The 18,983-nt window shown below is 35.1% G+C and overlaps 2 protein-coding genes across 2 annotated transcripts in view; one reads left to right on the top strand and one right to left on the bottom strand.

Annotated features, from left to right (window-relative positions):
- LOC142351956 (uncharacterized) overlaps nt 1–7,015 on the top strand; it is a 60,803-nt gene extending 53,788 nt beyond the window's left edge. The window contains exon 6 of the mRNA XM_075404244.1: nt 6,677–7,015. Coding sequence (XP_075260359.1) covers nt 6,677–6,830 — 154 coding nt within the window. The 3' untranslated portion in view covers nt 6,831–7,015. The remainder of the gene's footprint in view (nt 1–6,676) is intronic.
- Nucleotides 7,016–13,576: 6,561 nt separating this feature from the next.
- The window catches only part of LOC142351998 (oligosaccharyltransferase complex subunit ostc-like), a 158,377-nt gene continuing 152,970 nt past the window's right edge, over nt 13,577–18,983 (bottom strand). Inside the window, exons 2-4 of the mRNA XM_075404315.1 lie at nt 18,556–18,710; nt 18,215–18,291; nt 13,577–14,268 (exon numbers count right to left, since the gene is read on the bottom strand). Of these exons, the coding sequence (XP_075260430.1) occupies nt 14,035–14,268; nt 18,215–18,291; nt 18,556–18,694 (450 nt within the window). The 5' untranslated portion in view covers nt 18,695–18,710 and the 3' untranslated portion in view covers nt 13,577–14,034. The remainder of the gene's footprint in view (nt 14,269–18,214; nt 18,292–18,555; nt 18,711–18,983) is intronic.

Here is an 18,983-nt window from a genome sequence, read left to right as displayed (position 1 = left end):
AGGTGCCACTGGGCAGTTTAAAAAACATGTCTCACAAAAAAGGCTCTAAAATAAAACAAGCGTCTTCTGAAGATTTTCCATGCGGTATATGTAGTAACAACTGTAGTGCATTTAGCATACAATGCTTCAAGTGTCTCAAATGGTTCCATGTTAACTGCACAGACCTGTCAGAGGAAAATTTTAGGATACTGGGGAACATTAATGGATGTTTTTGGGCATGTGTACATTGTCGAAATCAAGTCGTGATTCCCCAAGATAAGTCAAACATTAAAGACGAACTATCTCAAAAAATTGAGGATATTAAAGGCACTTTGAAATCGGAAATAGAGTCATTCAAAACCGAAATTCGCGATTGCATACGAAATGTTCACACCAATATGAATTCAAAAATTTCCGAAACAGATAAACAGCTCTCTTCAAAAACACCAAGTGACAAAAATCAAATTCAAAAAAGTTAAAACCTAAACAAATTGATTCTTTTTGGAGTAGCTGAGAGACCCAAAGATGGTACGGGAACAACTTCTTTTGTAGAGCTGATCAGCTACGACAAGAAAAAAGAAGAAGAGATTGCACAGTCTTGTGGAATTGACAAAATCATGGTTGAAGATGTTTTCCGGCTGGGGAAGTTTGATGAAGCAGCACAAAGAACACGTCCAATTGTAGTTAAGTTGACTAATCCTTGGAACTATCGACTGCTCTTGATGTCGAATCAAAAATTGAAGGCTCAAAACATTTTTGTGAAAACTTTCTTATCCAAAGATGATTGGGAGAAAGAAAAGAAGCTACTTGACTATCGTTTTAAACTTGCTCAAAAACTGAACATTAACAGATCAGAAATCAAAATTAGATCAGGAGCGTTGTTCGTCGAAAACCAGCTCATAGACATAACTCTCTCAGTAGAAGAAACATGTCAGAAGATAGGTCATCAAACAACTTAACGATCATGACTAGAGGAAAAACAAGTACTGAAGATAGGTTTATTGAACAGCCGGTCAATTTTAACAATTGGTCGCAAATTGAATCTCGATATTTTACTAAGGGAACATGATATTGACATACTTTGCATAACTGAAACATGGCTTACAGATGAAGTAAGAAATTCAGAAATTTTCCTAAATCGGCAATATTTCGTGCAGTCCAGAAAAGATAGAAAAGTTGGAACTCACGGTGGTACTCTTATGGCTCACAAAACAAATCTTTATTTCAAGAAAGCAGCAGAAATTGAAACAAACTTTGATTTTTTGTCATGTTCTATTTATTTCCTGAACGACATTGTATTAATAATCATCAACTTGTATAACCCTCCACAAAACAGCAAATATTGGGTTTCTGATACAGATTTACGAAGTTCAATAAGTATAGCATTATTTAAATTGGAGTCGCATTTCGACTCCAGTACTCAGAAAAAAACTGATAATTATGAATGGTGATATTAATTTTTAACATGCTGACTCGAATACACTTTCTAGTAGTAATGAATATGAAAAAGCTTTCATAAAAGAAAGAGATGCTCTGAACCTTTGCTCAATCCTCAACTCCAGCTGTTGTCCCGACATCTTTTTTATGCAATAAGCTGGGGCAATGTAATCTAGTGGTTGAGGCTAATTCCTTCTCACATCAAAAATTGTCCATAGCAGAAATTTCTGTCAGACTCACAAGAAAAGAACAAAAGCCTCTCTTCCAAAAACTCAACATCAACAAGGCTGATTGGCACTTATTCATCTCTCATTTTGAAATCCCCACTATGTCAAACAGATGTCCCAATGACTTGCTACATTGCTTTTATCAGAATTTCTACAATGCTTGTGAAAAGTCAATACCTCGTATAACAAAATGCCGGCTTGACGCACCATCTTATATGTCTTCCCATAGTGTACACATAGAAAACAAGCTGAAGACGCTAAGGAAAACAAACAAAAGAGCAGAGGAAATTAGAAATTTAGAGATGGAGTTAAATTTATTCTTGCTTAAGGGACAAACAATATTCTATTGAGGGTTTCTGTATTTATTATTATTATTATTATTATTATTATTATTATTATTACTATTATTATTGTTATTATTACTGTTATTATTATTATTATTATTATTATAATGTTAGAGAAAAATTGGCGTTTATTGGAGTGTTTTTATACATTTTTTTTCATTAAAACTGATTTTTCAGATAGAAAACTCCAATTTTGTTGTCGGAGTACAAATTTTTAATACATACATTATGGAATAAGTCCAGAAAATTGCTGCATCCAAAAAGTCAACTAAATTAATATCATTTGAGATATGCACGTGCGTTAGCTTTGCCTTAAAGAAAAGCGTTGAGAAAAGATCTGATATATCAAAGAATTATTATAAATTTCAGAACGAGAAAGCTATATTTTTTTTGCGTCCTGAATGTTATTTTGGGGTGGAAAAACACTCTGAAGCTAGAAAAAGGACTCAATTTATCCGGTTAGATCGTTCCATTTATTTGGTTTTTATTGATTTTAAAAAGAAGAACTGTTCCCCCAAAAGGTTTTGTAGCATTGAGGCATCCCTAAAGAAGTAGTTTTAAGCTGTCCCCAGGTTCCGTGAGGTGCCACTGGGCAGTTTAAAAAACATGTCTCACAAAAAAGGCTCTAAAATAAAACAAGCGTCTTCTGAAGATTTTCCATGCGGTATATGTAGTAACAACTGTAGTGCATTTAGCATACAATGCTTCAAGTGTCTCAAATGGTTCCATGTTAACTGCACAGACCTGTCAGAGGAAAATTTTAGGATACTGGGGAACATTAATGGATGTTTTTGGGCATGTGTACATTGTCGAAATCCAGTCGTGATTCCCCAAGATCAGTCAAACATTAAAGACGAACTATCTCAAAAAATTGAGGATATTAAAGGCACTTTGAAATCGGAAATAGAGTCATTCAAAACTGAAATTCGCGATTGCATAAGAAATGTTCACACAAATATGAATTCAGAAATTTCCGAAACAGATAAACAGCTCTCTTCAAAAACACCAAGTGACAAAAATCAAATTCAAAAAAGTGAAAACCTAAACAAATTGATTCTTTTTGGAGTAGCTGAGAGACCCAAAGATGGTACGGGAACAACTTCTTTTGTAGAGCTGATCAGCTACGACAAGAAAAAAGATGAAGAGATTGCACAGTCTTGTGGAATTGACAAAATCATGGTTGAAGATGTTTTCCGGCTGGGGAAGTTTGATGAAGCAGCACAAAGAACACGTCCAATTGTAGTTTAAGTTGACTAATCCTTGGAACTATCGACTGCTCTTGATGTCGAATCAAAAATTGAAGGCTCAAAACATTTTTGTGAAAGCTTTCTTATCCAAAGATGATTGGGAGAAAGAAAAGAAGCTACTTGACTGTCGTTTTAAACTTGCTCAAAAACTGAACATTAACAGATCAGAAATCAAAATTAGATCAGGAGCGTTGTTCGTCGAAAACCAGCTCATAGACATAACTCTCTCAGTAGAAGAAACATGTCAGAAGATAGGTCATCAAACAACTTAACGATCATGACTAGAGGAAAAACAAGTACTGAAGATAGGTTTATTGAACAGCCGGTCAATTTTAACAATTGGTCGCAAATTGAATCTCGATATTTTACTAAGGGAACATGATATTGACATACTTTGCATAACTGAAACATGGCTTACAGATGAAGTAAGAAATTCAGAAATTTTCCTAAATCGGCAATATTTCGTGCAGTCCAGAAAAGATAGAAAAGTTGGAACTCACGGTGGTACTCTTATTGCTCACAAAACAAATCTTTATTTCAAGAAAGCAGCAGAAATTGAAACAAACTTTGATTTTTTGTCATGTTCTATTTATTTCCTGAACGACATTGTATTAATAATCATCAACTTGTATAACCCTCCACAAAACAGCAAATACCGGGTTTCTGATACAGATTTACGAAGTTCAATAAGTATAGCATTATTTAAATTGGAGTCGCTTTTCGACTCCAGTACTCAGAAAAAACTGATAATTATGAATGGTGATATTAATTTTTCACATGCTGACTCGAATAAACTTTCTAGTAGTAATGAATATGAAAAAGCTTTCATAAAAGAAATAGATGCTCTGAACCTTTGCTCAATCCTCAACTCCAGCTGTTGTCCCGACATCTTTTTATGCAATAAGCTGGAACAATGTAATCTAGTGGTTGAGGCTAATTCCTTCTCACATCAAAAATTGTTCATAGCAGAAATATCTGTCAGACTCACAAGAAAAGAACAAAAGCCTCGCTTCCAAAAACTCAACATCAACAAGGCTGATTGGCACTTATTCATCTCTCATTTTGAAATCCCCACTATGTCAAACAGATGTCCCAATGACTTGCTACATTGCTTTTATCAGAGTTTCTACAATGCTTGTGAAAAGTCAATACCTCGTATAACAAAACGCCGACTTGACGCACCATCTTATATGTCTTCCCATAGTGTACACATAGAAAACAAGCTGAAGACGCTAAGGAAAACAAACAAAAGAGCAGAGAAAATTAGAAATTTAGAGATGGAGTTAAATTTATCCTTGCTTAAGGACAAACAATATTCTATTGAGGGTTTCTGTATTTCAACAAACAACGATGCATACAAATTTTTGCAAAGACTAAACCAAGAACAAACTTTCCCCGAGAAAATGAAATACAGGGGCCAAGATATAATGGGTTCTCAGCAAATTGCGGAAAGTTTCAACGAGCATTTTTCTTCAGTATTTATCGAAGATAATTCTGACATTGTTGTGCCTGAAACAGCTCAACCAGAGATCTTTCTAGACGATATCACATTCAACGCAAAAGATGTGCTAGATGAAATATCACAAACTAAATGTGGTGCCAACTCTTATGATCAGATAACACCATCACTCCTTAAAGCTTCTGCGCCGTACGTTATAAATAGTATCTTGTATATATTTAGCTGCATTATTAACGCTTGCCAATTTCCCAAAGTCTGGAAAAACACACACGTGCGTCCTCATCACAAAAATGGTAGCAAAATGGAAATTAAAAACTACAGACCAATTGCAATGCTCTGTGCAATTTCTATAGTTTTTGAAAGAATAGTTTACAAACAAATTAAGAAGACATTCGAAAGGAAGCTTTGCACTGGGCAACATGGTTTTTGGCAAAAAAATTCAACAGTTACCCGATTGTTACTATATTGTGATAAATTATATCAAGCTTTAGACGAAAATTCATCCCCGATAACAGTTTACTTGGACATTGCTAAAACTTTTGATACGATTAATTTTAATATTGTGCTTCAAAAGCTCGCTCGTTTTGACAGCAAAGAGTAAAAATTGCAGACAGTTACTCGACTTTCTCAAAAATCTCAAGCGGAGGTCCCCAGGGATCAATATTTGCTGTGTTTTTGTTCTCCGTGTATATAAATGACCTACCTGATCAACTTAATAATAAAACATTCCTTTATGCCGATGATACGAAAATAATAGGACAGATTTCAGAACGTGAAGAACTTCAGTTTGATATAAATAGAGCTATCGATTGGTCTGGTTCAAACAAACTAAATTTCAATTTTGACAAATTCAGCATTCTCGAGTTCTCATACAAAAATACATATAATTCGTCTACAGAGTTATTTGCAAAAGGAATTGCCATCAAAAATGAAAAACAAATTAAAGATCTCGGATTAATTTTTACGGCCAGCATGACTTGGAATTGTCACCTCGAATTGGCGGTAAAGAAAGGTTTTCAAAAACTGAATCATTTAAGAAGAGTTATACCCCGCACCACAAAAGAAACTGTCAAATGCACGTTGGTGAAAACATATATATTCTCTGCGGTCTTTTATGCGCCAAATGTCTGGAACCCAGGACCACAGTATCTTCAACGCTTGGAAAGACTGCAGAGATCATGTTTAAAATGGATAACTTGCCGTTCTGTTCTGGGTGACAAAGAATACGTTGAGAGCCTAATTCGAAATCGCCTATTGCCAGTCAGTTACTTTCTAGTTTTTAACGACCTAATTCTGCTTAACAAGATTTGAATGGGCTTAACTTCGATGAATGCGTCAGACCACTGGTCAATAACTTTTGGTTGTCCAAAGACCAGATCAAGTGAAAAGTTTTTTTATTGAAGCGAGAAAAACATTTCGGAAACGTTCTGAAGATAATTACTTTAATAGAGTAGCCCGATTCAATAATTCTTTGTCTCAACTTAACAGTGTTGCTAACTATTCACCACACAAAAATCCATGTCAGTTTCGAAGAGAAGTGAAGAACTTTTTGGAAGGGGAGGCATTGAGAAGATTCAAATATAAAAGTTACCCTTCAGGATGGAAAGTTTTCGAGAAAATTTAATTATTGAAACTTGATTTCTCCCCTAATCTGGGGACTACCAAGCTGGTTGTAACCATGTTTGGTTGAATTCAATATTATTATTATTATTATTATTATTATTATTATTATTATTATTATTATTATTATTATTATTATTATTATTATTATTATTATTATTATTATTATTATTATTATTATTATTATTATTATTATTATTATTATTATTATTATTATTATTATTATTATTATTATTATTATTATTATTATTATTATTATTATTATTATTATTATTATTATTATTATTATTATTATTATTATTATTATTATTATTATTATTATTATTATTATTATTATTATTATTATTATTATTAATTGTACAGGTTCAAACAAGAGCGTAGATATGGAAAACAGGGATGGCAACATGACTGGGATGGAGTCCAAGACAAGTACCAGTTTGGGGATAATGTTCACCACAGTGAGAAACATCACCTAGTTCACAAGCCTTCTTCAGGCGAAATTAATGGGGAGTTATAGACGATTCAAAGCGAAATCACGGGATCAAACCGTGCACGAATTGCAGTTTTCAAAAAAGTCATAAATGGTTTAATGGAGTGTTGGTTGTTAATAGCCGCGAAGCCAAAGCGAGGCCAATATTGGTCTTATCGTCGTTTTTGTTACAAATCAAAGGATTTAGGTTAAATTGGGGGCTCTCTTTTGAAACTCTGTTGACCTGTTTTTCAAGTTTTCGATGTCAATCAAAAATTAAATTGGAGTACTGATTATAGTTTCAAAATACTGGTTTTTGAACAGATTTTTGCAGTTTCAGAGATTTTTTTCGAGCCGATTTTTTATTGTCTATTCACCTAGTCTCATCTTAAACAGTCTCATTGGCAATCTAAGGTTTCAGTTTGTAGCTAATCGCTTTTTCTTGATTTTCAAATATTTGTTTTCAAAATAGTTGCAGAATTTCAATATTTTGTGAGTTTTTTGTATTTTCTCTAATATTTTTTATCTCGCTAGTGGTATCGATAAATAGTCTGCTTCACAAGAAATTATTTAGCAGGTTGTTATTAATTCTGATGACTTTGACAACACTCGTTTTCCAAAAAAAACGTAAATTTTGACCGGTAGTTCATTTAGTGTCGGTGAGATATTTTGTTCTTTCGATGGTTGTTCTTTTCATGTTTCTGACCAGTCAATTAGGTTGTTCATTTCTTTAAATTGCAATTCATGATTTCTCAGGCTGGTTTTTGATTGGACCATATTTTTGGGAACATTTGCTCATGCCCCGAGAAGTCAAAGAACGAATTTCTTACTGACGTATTCGAGTTCATTTGTAAATTGTGCTGAATTTTTCTCATACATGGCTTACCGCTCTCATATATTACTTTTGTGCTCACTTGCTGATTCTACATTGTGATTGTAAGCTCTAATTAAATTGATTAAAACCTAGATTAAACTGTACTTTTTTAAATTTGATATGACTATCAAGTTATTTTTTTTTGAAAATTACTTAATTGTCTTTGTTCCCAGGTGCCTTTTTTAACTAAGGATCTCAAGAGTCTATTTCGCGGCTATTGTTCGGCAGTCTGCCGGCTATGTTTCGCGATACAAATATGATCCTAAAACTCAGCTGAGCAGCATTAACTCTCTCTGAACTGGGATCTTTTCTGTTAAGAATTTTCCATATTATTGTATAAAATCTTACGCTCCTCCATACACGACCGTACTATTTAATTAGTAACGCGCTTAGCAATGAAATTGTAGGGACAGAGCAGGTCATTATATATCTTGAATGTTATATGTTAATTGTTATTGCTATTCCCATATATGCACCCAATCATGAACTGAAAACGCTTCTGCTTATCATTCAATTTTCTTGAAAAAAAAACTATTTCGAAGCGAATAAAGAACCAATTCTTACATTTGTTTAACAATTTTGCAATTTTTGCTACAAGACCGGTCATGTACAGCATACTATCGATAAAACCACTGAGGTTTACCTGGACCAGAAAGTATTAAAAAGCTGGAGATTTGTACAAACTTCGATTCAATTTCAAGCTTTGAAATGTCCCTATGCTTTTACTTTTCTAATCAACACCGACCTAATTTTCTACCCAATTATTTTGATACAACCTAACTTTCTAGAACCATTATATTTCATAGAAGACCCCTATGTTATAGAAGACCTACTGTCATCTTTTCCTTTTCCCTGCCTTGATTGCGGTGTTGTAAATTATGCTTTTGTAATTTAATACTTAAGTGTTTTTAAAAAGTTATATTCATCGAAATTTAAAACGTTAAAAACGTGAATACTTTTTGTCAACTTTTAACTTATAGACAGCTACATCGTTATCATATTAGCGGAACAAGAAACGACCCGTGCTTTGGTCACAGAGCAAATCAGTGCTGTCCAATGGAATTTCCATACAAACCAGAACTGTGAGAGATCACTCAAGTATATCAGCAGTTTTCAGTCTATGCAGAGAAGCAACAGACTGGTTGTATCATGGGCATGCTTAATTACATGATGAACCTTCTCTGAGCATGCCTTTAGTGAAGGCGGGTACTCTCCTGGGCAGTAGTCATGAATGATTTTCAGTCAGCCCAGTCAACAAAAACGAAATTTTCGGATAACTCACATGAGATTACAAATTTCATAAATTGTGAAAATAAAAATTGTTCCGTGTCTCTAAAAAGAACTGTGCAATTTGAAACAGCAATCTTGCATGGGTTTTACCCCATCCCATTTAGCTAATTGGTCCACGGGAGGTCAGTTTATGAAAGGAATTCATTGATAAGACCTGTATTCTTCCAAACGGAACCTCCAAGCGCAATATTTACTCATCAAATTGGTCTGTCTTTGTATTTGATCCGTGGACTATATAGAGACAAGAACTGGTGGAATTTTTATTTTCGATATACATGAATTGAAATTAAGGCCGTCAATACCTGGATAGTCTAGAAATTTCAAAGAAACTTTTGTTCGTGAGCCTTGAGGAGCGAGAAACGAGAGCGAGTAGTTTTGGCGAGTAATTATGTTCAGAATATAGTAAGGCGGTAATTGCTCATGCCCCGCTAATAACCAGTCTTATAATAGCTATTCGCAGATCAAAGGAAGGCTGAATTTATTCACGCCAAGCTAAGTACAAGCCAATAAATTATCATTCTCAGATGAAGGTCAGAAACACTCAAAACATGTTCGAATGAGTCAGGTTTTTGTGAAGACTGTAAATTTTGAAAATGGACATGAACAGTACTAAGGTCATGAAAAATGTCATAATGGAAATTTTAATGATTCATTACTGTCCCGGAGGTTGGTGGCAGAGTAAATCAGCGCTGAATCAGTATAGAAACATTCTGTTTTCTAGGATGACCAGTACTCTGTTCATGTCCCAATTTACACGGGCCAGTCTTGATTTTTGAGTAAAATTTACTGCATGAAAAATAATATGCTCAGCTTAAATCCCGCCAACAAGTTTTGATTTATAGGCGATTCGAACTTCCGCGTGGGTTTTTGTAACATTTAATTTGCGTAGCAGGTCGTAACCACTAAGCTAAATGGGATTTGTGGTAATTGCCTACAAACTAGCTTATATATAAATAGTGTGTATACTACTATAGTAATTACTAGTTATAAGCTACGAAAGTATGACATTACTCTGCTCAGACTTAATTTTGGGTTATGATAAATTTTCAGTTTGTACAAGATAAGTTTAGCCTGGACTAACTCCATTATCTTAATATAATAATAATGAAGAAGAACTGCACATAAAGAAGCTTAAAATATTCTGGAGATGCTATGTTTCAGAACTGAATTTAGTTATTGCACTTGAAATGTGCTGGCTGGTTCAGAGCTGAAATGCTCTGAGATCAAAGTCCGGGGTGTTACACTTGGACCGAGGTCCGGGGAAGAAAATTTAGCTTTTTCTCCGTATTTGCTCTAGCTTAATTGAGTTACATGTGTCGTTCGCGATAGCAACAACATTTTCATCTACGCCTTCGAAACACTCCAAAGCTTCTTTGTGACCTTATAGTTGTCTCTATTTTGCCGACAATATCAACTGTGAATCTTTACTTTCGACTGGAAACAATTCTTTTTTTACGAAAATTAAATTTGGAATTCAATAATTGCAAAATATATCCCACCAGCAACCATGACATCCACTGAATTAAACAATAACAAACTGACACAAAATGGAAATTTTAAATTTAAAAGTCAGCAAAAGTTCTAAGCTGATTTGCAGCTTTAGCTGATTTCAGCTTCTAAACTGAACGATATTGAGGTTAACATAAAACTAATTATCTAAATTATAACTAAAATTAATTGCTTTAGATGTCATATACTGATTTAGAACAGATTGTATAACTCGTGTTGCTTCAATCTTCAGCTGCCCTCAAATAACACACAATTAGAGTGACATACACTCAGTTGACCGATCTTTTCAAGTAAAACAGCTAAAATCTGTTGAAACTGAGGAACGTCATTTTTTAGAGCGTGATGAGTAACGGGTGTAAAAAAAAATCGCGCAAATGAACAATAAAGATAACTCCACTAAGAGCGAAAAGTGACGTTACTCGAATCATTTAGCCGACGGTGCATGAAAGAACAAAAAGCAGATTTGCATTGACCATGACGTTATACGGAAAAAACAAATTTAGACGACCAAAAAATAAATCAGACAAGTCCTGAATTTTAATCCAAAGTACTGAGCAACAGTAAACTTCGTTAGCCACCGATAGTCGGCGTATGTCCCTATATAAATGAAAAAGAAAAGGAAAAAACAAGAAAAAGCTCAGATTCTTTTTCCGCCTGAAACAAAGTTTTCATAATAATCAAATTTAATAAAAAACAAAATATATTTCAGTCCACACCACTTTTTATTACATTGCATACCTCATTTTTTGGAACGCTAATTAATAAAAGACAAGGAAACAAAGAAAAATAAAGGAAAAGTTTCAGAAATTTTTTTTCTAAACAATGGTACCGTCAAAGCCAATACACTACGTAACTGAATATTACCAACAATAACTTCAAACAACTCATCGCCAGGAAGCGTATAACATGAATCAATTCACCAAGCGACAAGGTGACAAAAAACAATAATTGAAAGCATTATAAAATTTGAAATTATTCACAAAATGTTCGAAAACAGATGGTAAATAACTGTAATATAAAACATTTTGTTAAAACTTGAAAGCATTATAAGGATTATTTTACGCAATAGAAAGTCGATGAGACCACTTACAATTGTTTATAGGAAAAAAACGTTCCTATAAAAAATTATGAGCCCCTTTAAAAGTATCAGCCATTGTGATAAGTTTGACTTACGGACCAGTCTTCAATAAGACTGATAAAACTACAAACAACAAACGCGCAAAAAACAAAAATTTACGATAACTAAAGAAAACACAAAGAAAAGTGCTTCAAAAAAACGCTAACTGACAGATAAAAACATTAAAGCGATTCAGTAGTGCCAGATTAAAATGCCACTAAAACCTGTACTCAATGCCACTAAGCAATAAAACAACGAAAAGATCAAATACGAATAAAACTCAAATAATCAACCGTGTTTCATAAAAACAAAATGTCAGTGACAAAAAACTTTAGTTGTAAAAATCAATAAATAGACTATTTTATTCCTCATTATGCAGTTTATCCGACCTGTCATAGCTGAAGTTAGAGGAGTGGACAGTAATAAGGCGAACAAATACAGGCAATTTTCAAATTTTCAAAAAATCTAATTTTCAGGATTGAGTCCTCCAAGGAGTAGCATATAAACAAGAACAATTGCATGGATTCAGTAATGTCTCAATGCAACGCCTAGCTGATTTAATATTGATTCAAAGTAAAAAAAAATTTTTTAAATTATAAAAGCACGAAAAACTAAAAAATAACATTCTTCTTGAAATCAAGTACTATTAAAAACATAAAACCGTTGCTTATAAACTGAAGTCATTACATGGATTCACCATTACGTCATTGCAAATCCTAGGGGACTTGTCATGAATGAGTCTAAATGAATAAATCACAAAACAAATAAGCGCAAAACTAGAATAATTCAGATGTTCCAGTCCTTAATAGCGGAGTCTATAAATTGTAACCGTTGCTTACATATTTTAGTGTCAGATCAAATAATTCAGGGTTATACTATTCAGGGTTAAAACTCCAGGAAGCTCAACTTAGTCAACAATTTTTCGATTAAATGCTAGAACAAAAGCGTGGGAAAAAGCGCAAGCAATAGAAATATATCTTCACCGCGCATTTGTCAAAGTTTTTTACACACTTGAATACCCTCCTTAATCTATTACATGGAACTCTTCAAAATCTTTCCTTATTGGCAAATGAGATCTGCCATTACTTAGACCAAGCGAAGACATCAAATATAATGAACAAGTAAGGGCAGAAATAAAAAAAATGACTTAATTATTGACTTACTCAGTGAATAATATTAGCAGCCGAAAGAGCGATTGATACATTTATAACTATGCGCAATTAGACCATATACATTACTTGCATTGAATTAGCGTGCCAGAGAAAAAAATAAAGTCAAATATTTGCACATGAAAAATCTTGCCCGAAAAGCAAATATCTGTTCAAGCATTCATTTCGCGCTTTACTTATAAAACAAACTGCTCGCGTAAAAAATTACTCTTTAAGCTGCGCTGTTTTCTGCTCCGTCATATAAGCCTGAATAAAATCACTACGTGTTGACTTTTCATTGGCAAAACTGGATAAACGGAATTATTCCCGTATTCACAAAAACCATAAGCAGCCCATTGAGGGATTTAAGAACTTGCAAATTGGTACCATTAGAAAATATCTAGAACCCTTCAATAGCAGTCGTAGAAAACAAGGAGAACAAATGGACGTTCCGCACGTGAGAAAGTATCCCGCAAGTTAAGAACCGCCCTTCACATCATAAAATTGTCTCCTCAAATAGGCACAAATCGCGAAGTGAAGGAGGGTGGACGGGTGTGAGGTGGGGGTGACGGACGGTGAAAATTATGGCAAATGGCGAGGGAAAACTGTCTGAAAATGATTCCTCACGAAGCTACCCATAACATCACTTGGATGACTTATTTTTCTATGACTTTAATATCGCGTCAATTTTATAAATTAACTGTAACATCGAGCTTTAGGTCAAAAAATAGATTTGAAAACTGGTATAGCTCGACATTAAAAATTTCGTCGAATGCCGAAATGAACATTTGAACCATACGAACACAAAACATAATTTTCTTGTCGTAATGTTCTCATTTTCCGCAGAGAAAAATAGTTTGTCTCCGAAAATTTTATTCTTAGCTAGAATAGCAACCTCAAATACAAATAAAGTAAACAACGTTTGCATAGACCCATATGTTACATTTTTATTCATTTCCCACTTCCAATTTCACATCTCAAGTTTCTTAAACAAACAACGCATCTGTTTCTTACACCTGCTTGGTTTAAAAGGACTATCTATAATTGTTATTTTAACACTACTGGAATGATCCATGATAACTGTCGAGGACAATCAAATCTCTACCAATGCGAAAAAAACGCATCAGCTTATTCATGTAGTCCAAGGAAAACCAAATTTTGTTCACGGGACAAAAACAGAGGCCGAAGACCATTAGCACATTTACAATGTCGGTTGATATGATTAATAAATACTATCCCACGATTATTATCATAAACATATTACACAGGAACAATTCTAGTCCGTTCCATGGACGTACACTTTGTTCACAAAATTCATGACATGTATCCGGGCAACTTCATTCCGATGAAGACTCGACTAAGGAAGAAACTGATGAGAACAAGGGCACATCCTGTGAAGATAAGGAGAGTTCGGGATAGTTTGTTCAAGTTCGCCCCATTGCTCTTGTCCAGGACAATGAACCCGAACCCTCCCATTGTGAAAAGAAAGCTGGCGGCTAGTCCCTCCATAATATACTGGCCGTTGATTCGGTAGGGCATAAAGGCTACCTATGAACACACAAAATTGAACTATATTTGAGATTTCCAAACAATGAAGCCTTATAAAATCGCAATAATTCAAAACCAAGAGGGAGATCGGGGCTTGGTCATATAAATATAGGCTTATATGCTGTTCTTAAGGAGGAATTTTACATAAAATAAATTACAGAGAACCTCTTCCTCACTACAGAGATCTGTATATTGCACTGACGTTCACTGTTCCCCAAACGGTTTTACAAGAGCTTTGTACACATTTTGAATAAGCTCTGACTGAAACTGAGGGTGGTCCTGAGGGTTTATTGCATTTTTTCAGTCTGCGATATCCAGCATTACCAAGTTAAAAATGCCTTTAGGAGTACGGTTAAAACAAATTCATAATTCGTCTTTTGTTCCAATTTTTTTCAGTGGGTTATAGTGTTATCGCATATCCTGCACGTGCATTTGTTGACGTGTAAACTTTCAAAAAAAATTAGTACAATTTTGTTAACAATATTGTTCTATTGAAAAATGCATGCCACATTTTCCAGTCTTGATTTGGCTATTTTCATCTCTCCTTTCTGATTCTTTATAGTTTTATTCGTATCTGAATTGATTAACTCAAAATTAATGTCGACTCGTATTCATGACTGATAAGAAAGTTATCAAGTCATGCATCCCACTGTAGCTCCAGGTTGCGAGTAGCTTGTGGAATTTTTGGGTATTGCTTTTAACTAACTTTCTGTGCATTTCATTTACTATCACTGTTTTAAAGATCCAATTGGTCGCTCTTTTCTGTACGTTTTCAATTTTCTCCATGTTTCTGTGGGGCAACCAGGCAAGAGAGAGAGAGAGAGAGAGAGAGAGAGAGAGAGAGAGAGAGAGAGAGGGAGCATTACGTCAGGGAAGAAACAAAGCCACTATGTGCAACTTTTGACTTGCCAGAAGCTAAACTTCGATATGTTTTGCGTAAGAAGAGAACTGCTATTGATTTTTGTACTTTTGAGTCAAAATTTGCTGTCCAAGCGAGATTTGTCGGAACAGCCATTCCAAGCTCGCGCCCTGGGATTCGAATTTTTCGTGGAGCTTGCACTTCCTCGAGTGCAGGTGTAATTTGTTCGTTTTGCACTACAGTTGCTTATCACCAATGATATTGAAGTCATCAGTAAAACGGTAGCTTTCTATTTCGTTTTCCCTATTTTACAGGTCGTTCCTAAAAAGGAACAATAGTGGGCGTGTAAACTTTCAAAACAATGTTCAGTACAATGTGGTAAAAGACCCATGTGGTATCCCGCTCATGATGCCTGCTGTATGTATACACACAAAATCTGGCCATTTATTCTCCCAGAGTGACTTCTATTGTCTGAACAGTGCGCTATTAATTTCAAAGTTTCCACCAATATTAAAATGTGCTACTTTTTCGGACTGTAGTGTAATGTACACTCATATATCTCTTCTATGTGTTCGCCAGGTGTCATTTGGAACATGTCACTCCTGTTTGGTCCCAACGATCAAAGTCAGCAACAATTATCCAAAATGTGCAACGTAGAGCTACTAAAGTGGTGCCTGAACTGAAAACACCGGGACACAAGGACAGGATCAAGAAGCTCGACATGCCAACTCTCTTCTATCGAAGAATAAATGAGACGTGATTTTTCGGACAAAATGTGCTACTTTTTCGGACTGTAGTGTAATGTACACTCATATATCTCTTCTATGTGTTCGCCAGGTGTCATTTGGAACATGTCACTCCTGTTTGGTCCCAACGATCAAAGTCAGCAACAATTATCCAAAATGTGCAACGTAGAGCTACTAAAGTGGTGCCTGAACTGAAAACACCGGGACACAAGGACAGGATCAAGAAGCTCGACATGCCAACTCTCTTCTATCGAAGAATAAATAAGACGTGATTTTTCGGACAAAATGTGCTACTTTTTCGGACTGTAGTGTAATGTACACTCATACATCTCTTCTATGTGTTCGCCAGGTGTCATTTGGAACATGTCACTCCTGTTTGGTCCCAACGATCAAAGTCAGCAACAATTATCCAAAATGTGCAACGTAGAGCTACTAAAGTGGTGCCTGAACTGAAAACACCGGGACACAAGGACAGGATCAAGAAGCTCGACATGCCAACTCTCTTCTATCGAAGAATAAAGGAGACGTGATTGAAACTTTCAACTTTTTAAAAATGGAAGTGAAGCATGAACCAAAAGTAACCTTGAGACATCTGAAAACCTCAGCATCAAATTAACGATAGGTCATGTGTTAAACCCAGCTTTGGGCTTTTCGATTTTGGGCCATTAATGGGCCTGGTGCAAAGACAAGTACAAAACAGCGTAGTAGGTCAAGTTTCACTCAACGGATAGTCAACGACTGGAATGTTTTACCAGGTCGCGTTATTGAAGCGAAAAAATTAGCGATTTGTTTGAGATTGGACATTCTCAAGAGACTGGACAAAACGAGGATAGAACAAAAACTCAAATATTTGGAACTAATTGCCATTTGGAGCTGTGACTACAGGACAAATCCCGCTCACACAAACATCTTATGACCTTGTCAAATGCCTAGTTAAAATCTAATAGTAGAAGAAGTAGTAGTAATAGTAGTAGAGAATTCGGGTGTTTCCAGGGGCTTCGATTTGTGCCCCTGTGTCATTCCAGTTTCAGTTGTCAAGTATTTTCCAATTGTTACAATTGTCACATCTGCAAATTATACGCCAAGAGCATTTGTTTGTTAGGATAAAATGAGTTGTGGAAAAAGTTTTCATCGGATTTTACTAGTCAGTTATTTTCAATTTTCAGTTCACCTCTACAGTGTTGCCTTGTCTTGGAACAATATAACCAGTATAGCAGTTAATTTTGCTTGATGTTGAGCTGATTGCAGACATATTTCGTTTTAATTGGAAAAAAAGCACTAGTCGTTTTTTGCACTCTGTGGTATTCGTTGCCTTGCCTGGAGGGGTTTGATGTAATTATTAAACCAAACTCTTCTTGGGATTCAGTTGGTTTGATTTCCTGGCCACACATAGATATCGTGAGCTTACCCTTAACATTTAACAATTTGCATTTTTTCGCATTTATCTCCATTCCATTCTCTCGCCACCAGTACTCAATATTTTTTGCACTTCTGTCCAGTTTTGCCTGATCATGAACAATGAATTTATAGTCGTCTGCAAATCCAAAATCTTCACTATCGGGGTTTGTATCTGGCAAGTCATTGATAAAAATTAAGAACAGTAGTGGTCCAAGTATGGAACCTTGTGGACCTCTACTTGTTACGTTCTCCACACTTGAGCAACAATTTCCAATTTTGACAATTTGTTTTCTTATCTTCTCAGTATGAGTGCAAGAGTAATAATATATTCCCTCCTACTTCAAAACTTTCGAGTTTCTTAATGAGAAGGTGATGTGGTATATTATCAAAGCTTTTGCAAAATCTAAGTAGAGGATACTAATGTCGTCGGATGAAATTGTGTCAAATTTTCGATATACTGTGTCGAGAAACAGTAGAAGCTGAGTGGTTGCCGATCTATTCTTTCGAAAGCCGAACTCATTTTCGTTTAATCTGTGACGACAATGAGAATATATTCCGTCAAAAATCTTTTTTCAAACATTTTGGACACACAACAGAGTAGACTAATGGACCTGAAAAAGAAGGACGAGTGACTTGCTCAAACTTGCTGAGCAAAATTTAAAAATTATGTTACCAATGTTATCGGGTCCGTTTGACTTCTTGAGTTGTAGTTCACTTGATATATTTGTTATCAATTTTTCTGTTATATACAGAGAATTAAGGTTCCTACTAAAGACTTGCTGGTTTGTAATCAACTTTGTTACTGTACACTTTTTGGAAGAATGAGTTAATCAACGTAACGCAAGATCTTTAGTCTCCGGATCATCTCTTTATTGAAAATCAAAACACGCAAAATTATCACAGATTATAAGCATCGTCGAAACCGTGCGGTCAATTCACTCACTGGTTTGGTATGTCCTGTTTGAGGATCAGTTGTTTGTCCAATACTCGGAGGCTCCACAATCACATCGTAGATTATTCCTGTAAATTAAACAATTTGTTTGAAAATACAAGCAAAAAAAATAAGAATTTTCATCCACATTCCAAAATTTGCAAGGAAAAACTCAAATACAAGATATTAATTATGTAACAAGTAAACTACTGACATATTCTCCGCCGACCCCGTAGAAGGCATATAAATTTTACTCTCCCCTTCTCATATTTTCGTTTTTGGGCTATTAATGGGGCTGGTGCAGAGACCTAATTTGCATAACCAAACAAGTAATCTGGATCATAATACTGTACCTGCGGTAAAGAGAAAGTAGGCAATGACAACAACTGCAAACATAAACATTGGGGATGGCATGCAAATCCATGATGGCTTTTTTAGTCGTAGATGAGGACACTCCAAGAAACAGAAAGGCAGCGCAACAAGGGATTCCATATTCTCTGAAACTATTCAAGGAGGATTCAAATCGCGAGAAAGCGGATCTGATAATTAGGCTCCTGTCCATAATTTCAACAAAACAATATAGCCACCATCACAATATAATCGCATGTGGGATTATGTTCTAGCCTGAACGCTCTATTAGAACGAAAGTCAAACATTAGAAAGCCGCAAAACAGATTGTTAAGCCCCATAGTCAAAGACCACTGGGACCGGAGACCGTTCCAATTGCAGAATTTTTCTCTTCGCTGGTTTCGTGCTGTTGAATCCTTTCGCGAGATCATGG

This window comes from Convolutriloba macropyga, chromosome 13, assembly GCF_964194025.1.
Source record: "Convolutriloba macropyga chromosome 13, txConMacr16.3, whole genome shotgun sequence".
NCBI lineage: Eukaryota > Metazoa > Xenacoelomorpha > Acoela > Convolutidae > Convolutriloba > Convolutriloba macropyga.
The sequence above is the reverse complement of the archived record's forward strand: the minus strand, read 5'-3'. Positions and strand labels throughout refer to the sequence as shown.